This window comes from Trifolium pratense, linkage group LG1 (assembly GCF_020283565.1).
Source record: "Trifolium pratense cultivar HEN17-A07 linkage group LG1, ARS_RC_1.1, whole genome shotgun sequence".
In the NCBI taxonomy this organism is placed as follows: domain Eukaryota; kingdom Viridiplantae; phylum Streptophyta; class Magnoliopsida; order Fabales; family Fabaceae; genus Trifolium; species Trifolium pratense.
In genome coordinates, this window is record NC_060059.1 from 17584413 (window position 1) to 17593945 (window position 9533).

The 9533-nt window shown below is 31.3% G+C and overlaps 1 protein-coding gene across 1 annotated transcript; it reads right to left on the reverse strand.

The window, feature by feature from the left end:
• Positions 1 to 1545: 1545 nt before the first annotated feature.
• LOC123902402 lies at positions 1546 to 2709 on the reverse strand. Its single transcript, XM_045952113.1, has one exon. It carries the CDS (start codon positions 2206 to 2208, stop codon positions 1825 to 1827), a length of 384 nt encoding a protein of 127 aa, XP_045808069.1. The 5' UTR covers positions 2209 to 2709; the 3' UTR covers positions 1546 to 1824.
• Between the last annotated feature and the right edge of the window lie 6824 nt (positions 2710 to 9533).

Consider the following 9533-nt stretch of genomic DNA (forward strand, 5'->3'; position numbering starts at 1 on the left):
ATGATCAGGTCTAGAATATTACCTTTGAAGAACAAATGTGTGGCCGCCTTTCTTGATCACAAGCACCGCACTTGCAGCACTTCCACTTAGTCCACACGAACAGGAACCTTCGATCTCACAGTGCTAGCTGTTCTTGGATGAAGGCTGAGGGAATTTTGTGCGGTTTAGGGTTTAGAGAAATTCAGAATTTCTCTAAATTCAGTTAGGGTTTGTAAAAACGTAACTATTGAACTTCATAAGGCTCTATTTATAGAGTTTCTTATGAGGTCTTTAGTTTACACGAAATTGAGCTTCTCAAGCCCAATAACCGTTTGTCACTAACTGCACCCCCACAATAAGTCTTACTTATTTTTCCCCTTCTTAACTGTCCTTATGTGTGTGACCCTGTAGGTTCTTATGACGTTGGCAATAATATTAATCGTAATATTATAAACAGTGAGCGGTATCTAGCAACACATCACTGTTACCCAAGTCACAGGAATGTCACGTGATCTGACTAACCTTTCGTGATAAATATCTTGTGCACAATTACCCTTTTGCCCTCATGTCTATATTGAACACAAGGCATAGTATGTCATCCTTGTCTAGTTCAATATTGGGCCCATAGACATATCTCCCGTTATGTAGGAGGGACAAATTCCATCTAGGTCACTCATGTCCCTCAGCATGATTCGTGAGATACCCATCAACCAACTTTATAATTATCCAGTTACGGATAACGTTTGAATGGCAACAAGGTATTACACTCCTGCATCTAGGGTACATAGTGGTTTCAGGTCGAAGGGTGGAATACACCTTTTATCACTATGAGAAAACTTATGACATTTCATAACACTCTATGTAGTATTCTCATGGTGGGTTAATCCGATATAAAGTTACCCTTAACATTTATATCTATGTGAAGACTTGATAACTCATTATCCATGATCAGTGAGATATGATCATCGGTCTACCAACATAATAGTCTTTATGCTTTATCGTTATCCCATTTCACGATAAAACTTGACTATGGATATGTTTAAGAATAGTGTTCTTATATTTAATGGAATCTCACGATTAAGTCATACTTAACGTTCCATAAGTGAACTGACTATTCTAGGGACTTTATCATTTTAACATATATAAAATTAATAAAGAAAAGCCTTTTATTTGATAAGTAAATTATTCAATACGTTTATTATGCAATTATAAATAATTGGCCTCTAGGGCTTACACCAACAATAATAACACATTTTTTTACTTTTTTTACTTTATGTGTGTCTAAACATAATATATTTAGTTATTGTTATGCCCATAATCGAATTGTCCTTTCATCATTGCATCAATTTATCACATCTCATCTTATTTGATCAATTGAAACAAATTTTTACATGATGCAAAATTTGTGTCACTTTTGCACATTATACAAATCGGTCATATAACACAAGTCATGGAAATAATATTATGCGATAAATTATCCACCAAGATTTATTTCAATCATTGAATGAAATGCAAGCTGTAATTTAAACACTAAGAATAATGTTTGAACATATCAAAATGCATGTATTTCAGCAATCGTATTCAAAATTTATCATAATTAAAAACACCAAGAGTACACCATGCACTTTAGATAACCATATGTATATCCATCCATATATTAGATAATTTTCGAATTTCCAATACCAAAAAAGGAATGTAGCAATAATAATCATACAATAATCCATCGTTGATAGTGATGATGATGATGATCGACAAAACATTCATACATATGGCCAACCACGTAAAGAACCTAGTCAACTCCAAACTAACCTGCGGTAGTCCACGTCACCTTTCACCTGCAAAATCTTACATACCAATCCACCGTGAAAGTTGTGTGGGATTCACAATTCCCTTTATGTGGGTCCCATTCATCTTCACTATGCTTGCCACCTCACCATAACTCTCATGCTCCTTTCTCTCGTTTGGTCGAGTCAGCTGTGTATCTTGTACAGCTGTCGACTTAACAGCTGAACCAATGATCGAGTCAGATTCAAAATCGACTCGATCTATGGTAGTAGGATCAAAAATTTGTCCAAAGAGAGTCCCTTTAGTTAAGAATTCGTGAGCTAAATAGCCGGCTAGAAGCTTGTTAGAAGGTTTATCCGGCTTATCAGCTTCAGTTTGTTTGCGCTTTCTCGTATTGCCAGGTGGCAACATCCTACGAGAGTTATGACTCTGACTCATCATCATGGGTTGAAGTTGTTGTTTTTTGGTTATGAGGGGTAAAAGTGTAAAATAATGAAATCCTAGGTATTAAATTTAAAACTCAAAACCCGGGTCCACAACAAATGGGTTCGGACATTTAAATAAATAAATAAAAATGAAAAACAACTGTAGAAGTGTAGATAATGAAAGCGACAACGGCAACAAAAAAAATTAATAAAAGAAATTATAAATATAAAAAATTAAAAAAGAAAAAAAAAAAAAAGAAAAAAATAGATGTGGTGGTTAGGGGTAGGGGTGGTGGATGATTAGGGTATAGAAAGATGGGATCAGGAAAGCACGAATCTGTATTGGGAAGGAAGGGAGGGATTGCAGTTACTGGTGGCGTGTGCGGCGGAGAAAGGGTGGTGATAGGGTTGGAGGGAGAGAAGAGAAGGTGTGATGTGATGATTTGGGGGAATGAAGAGGGAGAAAAATATAGAAGAATGAAAATGTAGAATTAGATAGAATAGAAGGGAAGGGGAATATTGTGGTAGAGCAAAAAGGGCGTTTTCATATATTTATTCTCGTCACTTCTTTTTACGTTTTTGTCCCTCTCTTTCAAGTATATAACTATTGTGACACTAGCACTATTTCATTTTTTTTCCTTTTAAGTTTTAAACAAAATTTTTTTTTTTTTTTTTGCGTATCAATCGCTAGTTGATTCATGAACTTGATAGGGAGAATCACGGTACGAGAGAGAGCCGAAACTATTTGATACTAAAACTGACCTCCGAACTAAATTAAATTAGTAATGAAAGAAAAAAAAATTGTGTAAAAAAAAAAAAACAAAGTACTCCGTATTTTGTATTTCTTTTGAAAGATATGTATATTGAAACTAAAATTAAACTCTTTTGTTTTGAAAATAACAATTATACTCCCTCCGGTCCTTTTTATAAGGAACACTTTGGAAAAAAAATTTGGTCTGTTTTATAAGAAACTTTGACCAATTTTCAAATGTTTTAAATGTTCATTTTCACTTATGCCCTTATTTATTATGAGAGAGAATTTAAAAATAAGTAAGTTAGTTGAATAAAGAGTAATTAAATAAAGGTATACATGGAATAAATTTAAATTTGTAAGAGTATTAAATGAAAATAACTATGTTAAATGTGCTTCCTTGGTCTGTGTAATTTTTTCAAAGTGTTCCTTATAAAAAGGACCGGAGGGAGTATTAAAACTAGTCCAACTACATGGAGCAAAAGACTAACAAATAATATAAATAATAAACTAAAAGTTCTGCATCCGCTATTAAATTTGAAGTAACTAAGATATTGAAATTGTATCATTGTGTTGTTTCTTGATTATGCCTAATGCCGCTTCTTAATGGTTGGTTTAGATTAAGGAGTACTCTTGAATATATTGTATCCTCTATGTAGATCAAGTGAAATTGAATTATTTGCATAAGAACTTTAAAAATTAATAATAAGTATTAAATTTGAAATAATGGGTAATTGTAAAGGTCATTGGGAAAAGAATGAACAGTTAGATATCAAAAAAAGGAAGAAAAAAAGTCACATGTATCCCTAGTGTATCAAAGACACATGGACGGTGGGAATGAATTGTCTACGGTAATATCACCATCGAGTAAATTCATAGCCATCCATAAAAATAGAGAGAGAAAAAAGTTGAAAAGGGATATGACTTTTGATGGTTTGAATTAACACCCGAGAGAATCTAGTGAATTTTTTACTGGAGAGGATTCATTCCCGTAGGCGGTGTATTGTAGCATGTCACCGCCTTATCGGAATTTTTTTATTTAAAAAATAAATTTAGATACTTCTTCAATAAATATCGACGACGTATCGCAATGTATCAGTGTATCGATACATATCTAATATAATTTGAAAGTCATTTTAACGTATCGATGTTTTAGAGCTCTTATTATAAATTTTAAAAATTCTTCTCCTTTTATTTTTTGTTGCAAAGTCATGTTTTCATAGATGAGTGGCCTTGTAGTCACACACACTTATGATTGAACCCAAATATCAACATAAAATGTCTCACAGCAAACCACTAGGTTGTAAAGAAGTAAAGAAGGGGATACTTCGGTCAAAAAAAAAAAAAAAAGAAGGGGATACTATTTATTTTCTCTTAAAAAAAAAGTACAGTATTATTTTATGCGTGCAAAAATGTATCCCAAAATATTTAACATATTCAATTTTCAATGTAATATTTTATAACCATTTCCTCTAAACATTGCTACTTTAATTATTATACTTTACTTAAATTGTATGAAATGGTCAAAACAAGAGCGAAGGGACTACTATTTATTTGTCAATAAAAAGCATGAATATTTATTATATCTTGTAACATACTAGTAGGTTGTAAATAAGATTTAAATAATTTTAATTAAAAAAGTTTATTTCATAAGCATCATCAATATTTAGGAAAAGAAAAAAGTTGATATGTGATCCAAAAATAACTAATCCTACACCAATCACATCGTCTACTAGGGTGAGACTCATTTAAATTGTGACCTGCTTTCTCACCACACCCCTGGAAATTCTATTTTTGCCCTTGGTCAAAAAATTCGGAACGCGTTTTCCGAATTTTTTTAGTTCAAATTTGGAAAAAATTCAGAAAACACATTCCGAAGTTGTTTTTGAAGGCAAAAAAAATTCGGAAAACGCGTTCCGAATTTTTTGACCAAGGGCAAAAATCGAATTTTCAGGGGTGTGGTGAGAAAGTGGGTAGGTGGGATGAGAAATTTTCGAAAAAGACTGTTGCAGTCAAAATTGTGTTGAATTCTATAAAGCATCCACCAATCACAAGCCTTGGCGAATTCTATAACTTGACACCCTTGTAAAAAGAAAATCTTCATATTCTCACATTTTCAATTTTTGTGTTTTGTTAGTTTCATTTTTTTTTTATAAACGGTCACATAGTCCGTCTTTGGTTACTCATAACGCTCGTATTGATGTTCTTTAACGACGATAATTGGAAATATTATGGTAATCAACGAGAGACTTTTTGTGGCCAAATTGAAAACATTGTGACTATCCAAAATGAGTTCTTCCCAAATGGAGGAGATTCCATTGAGGTCTCCATTTTATATTAAATTTGATGTTATTTTTATATTTCACCTATTTTTATATTTTAGGTAGATTTGTTATTTTTATTTAGCTAGGTTTGTTATTTTTATTTTTACTATCTTTTACGTAGATTTGTTATTTTTATTTTTCACTACTATTTAAGCTAAACAATCGTAGCCTTGAAGGCAATATTTTGATTCAATAAAATATAGAGAATTTTCTCAAGTTTGGTGGATTCCAAAATATTCTTTGTGGTGGATTCCGGAAATCTGGTGGGTTCCAGAGCCTTATCTGACAGGTTTGTTGTTTGCGAACCTGCGTCCATTTATAGGATTAGCGCTTGCTATTCCTATGTCCAGATTCTTGGTTAACTTGTGCACCCATAAAAGTTCACTTGTTAACCTGCCAAACGCCCTAGAGTTCGCTGGTTAACCAACTAACCCCTTCCCAAACCAGAATTAGGAAGAAAAAAAAATCATGAACATTTGATTAACAACAATAACATAATAGTACATTGAAATAAAGATAAGAAACAATAACATAAATTTAAAAAAAAAAAAATTAAATTAAACACAAACAACACTATATATGGATCACATAAATTAATTACTTCATCATATTTGGGTTCAACCATGCACGTCGCGATTTTATCAAAACTCTTCGAACGGATCAAGCTTGAACAAATATCTTGTACTGATATCACTAACGTCGCGTCTAACTTGATCGGTCCCTTCGTACTATACTAGGAAAAAATAGAGAACACGGTTCTCACGTCGTCCTCATTTTGAAATTTCATGTTATTGAATATAATACGCCCGTTTGAGCCGACAGACGAAGATACTCAACACTGGCCACCCTTTTTGCATTGTGGAAGTTGAGACGACCATTGAGTTGGTCTAGCTGGTGCTTCATATTAGCTAATGTAACCTCAACGTGATTCCTGAGAGTATAATACCGAGTTTTCATCATTGGAAACATCAGTGAAGATAAAATTTCATTTGATATTCATTTATAATTCTCAAAACTCTTTTGTTAGGGTTATTATTACTATGAGTATTTCTGTCAAAAAAAAAAAAAAACATGAGTAGCTAAACTTCTATAGATCTATTTGAACCATGTAATTGAAGAGGCTCAAATATATTGCAATTTTAGTCTTAATATTAATTTAATTATCTTTGTGTTTAATGCTCTTCATAAGTAGACGTATTTGTGAATTGATCTTAAGTAACGAATGATTATTAACCATAATTTTTAGAACTCGAACTGGGATAATTATTCAATCACATAATTGCTTTTAGACATATCAAACTTTTGATTGTGACCTTTAGAATTAACGTAATTTAATGCTTTCAATAATTCTGTACGCTCCTGATACATTAGAGTGTTGTTATTAACAAATACTATGTTTTGAGGTAGAACACTGATATTAACTATTTTTAGATAATATGTACTATCATATATTGTCTTAAAAAAAATTAATGAAAAACTTTGTTCAACTTAGATGCACATGTATATATTTTGATTCTTAAATTAGATCTTTTATAAATATGTAGCGGTGTCGGTGTCTTATAAATTTTACATTAACAGTGTCAGAGTGTTCATGTCATGTCGCGGTGTTCGTATCGGAGTTCGTGCTTATGTTACACCCTTCCACACACAATATGGTGATCCTAAATTTTGAATCCCTTTGTGAATTAAATTATTTTTAACCGGAGCAAACTAAGAAACCTTCAATGCAACCATCTTGTTCCAATTAACTCTAGATAAAGGGGAGTCTTCTACAACTTCAAAATTTAATATCAACAACACGAGACATTCTTGCATAGGCACAACACATTTAGGCACAAACTTAGGCATACAAATATCAATCAAAAAAATTAAAAGAAAAAAAATGGTCACATCAATTAATATAATTTTAATCATATATTTTTTAAAAAAATTTCACTTATGTGAATGTGCCTAAGAATAATTCATTTAGGCTTGTGCCCATGTTAGCGTTTCTCCAACAACACATAAGCTTCTTTAACTGAATCACATATTAGGTGTTAAATTTTTCAAGTTATCTCATATGTTTTAAATTTTTTTAAATTGGCTCCTATATAAATTATAAAATTTTTACAAATTGAACCCTAAAAGTTGCCACAAATGAAAATTGTTCCCTTTAAATTTTTACAAATTGGTCTTTATTTTTTAACTTTTAAATTTGGGTCAAAATTTATAAAAGTAGTCAAAAAATATTAACAACGACATTTTATATATTACTCTATCAAAACAAATACATTTAAAAGTAAAAGTAATTATTGAATCATTTGAATTATTTAAAATTCTAAATTCTGTAAAATTACTAATCACCTCATATATAAACACACTCTTAATAAAATGAGACGCAGTTTACGTAAAAGTTTGAGGTTTGACCACCCAAAAATACAACAGCATTATTAAAACTTTTGAGGAATTTTATTTTCTATAATATGGTTCTACCAATTAGTGGTTGTTGTATTCAGTTTAATTTACACTAACAATAATTGCTAACAACACTGATCTTTTAACACTTATTCTCTTATTGAGTTGAAATGCATGTGGGTCCAACCATTTTATAAATTAGATTGATCATAATGTACAAACATGGTCTACTGATGGTCACCTACAAAAATTAGATTGATCCTAATGTACCTAGACATAAAATTTTGTAGGATATATTTTCAAAGAAAAAAGTATGATGAGTTAATACTAACATAATCTTAGGTGTATTTTATGAAATAAATTTAAAGCAAATTAAAGGGCTACTTTCCGAATAATTGAATGTTGTGATGCGCTTCATACAAAGATGTGAGACATGTACTTAGGAATGAACCTTGATTGAATGAAGGAAATCACTCATCTTCATGTTGAAAGTTATTCTAAAGTGTTAATAGATATGGTGATTAATAGAGTATGTTAAGCTCAATGGAAGTTCCCTCACTTTGGTGTTTCGCATTAGACATCTTCTTGCTTTGAGTTGGGAAGCCATTTTGTCTTATACTTGGCACGAGCCGCGAGGGATATACAAGCGCAGATTGACTTGCTAATTTTAGTTACTCTCTTGATTCTTTTGAAATTCATATTCTGGAAATTCCTCCTAGAAAGCTTCAAAGTATATATGCTTTTTAACGACATATTTAGAGTTTTTTTTTTCTTTTGAAGCTTGCCCCTTTATTTCAAAAAAAGAAAGAAAGATACAATGTAATATATGCAAATTGAAAGTGATCGGCTATAACAATTTGAACATCTCTTTCAAATTCCATTATTATCCTATACTACTTAACGTGCTAGGATGTGGATGCCAGCCTCAGATTTGAAGTAAGAAAACAAAACCATTATTCATTATGTCATTAAATTTTTCATCTACCAAGCACATGCAATGACTCCACAAATTAAAGTGACAGCTTTCTTTCTAAACTTGATGATCAATCCCTCTATAGCACTTAATTTTTAGGCTTCACTAAGTTAGGCTTATTATAAACTATATATATCCCATAATAATACTACTACTTTTCTATACAATTGCCTAACCGATTAAACCAATTTTAGATTAAATTGGTTAATTTATAACCATGATAAGATCTTGTAGAAAACAATTATAACAATATTATTTTATACTCCATATGATAATCCGGTACCCATAAAATCTTGTCTGAATACACTTTTCAATTGTCAAAACAAGAAGCCCACAAGTGATTGCAACTTTTTCTTTTTTTTCACAAGTGATTGCAACTAGGGAATAAAGTAACGAGAATATTGAATCGCCAAAATAATAATAATTGGAGTTACACGGTAATTTATTTACATGTCCAAAATAGGAACTTGCCTGAAAAATCAAGACATTGAATTTAAGTAGTTAATGAGTTTTACGTACAACAAATCGTTCGAAAAAAATTGAGTTTAATTTTTGGTGGAAATAATTATTGGCTATACTATATTTATCTCACCGTCAAACTCTGAATTATCGGAACCTTTTTCAAAAACCAGAGGATTAATTAAAAAAAAAAACTTACCTAAGATAAATGTTTGATGTACGCTATGTATTGACACTCATTATTTTATTTTATTTTTGGATCATATAAAAAGACTATGGGGGTATCAAATCTTTACCAAAAAAAAAAAAAGACTATGGGGGTGGACGTTAAATAAGTGTATGCAAATTATGGGGGATCATATAAAAAGACTATGGGGGTATCAAATCATGTCAAAAAAAATGTATAAAGACCGTTTTTTAAATTATGGTTACAGATTAGGGAT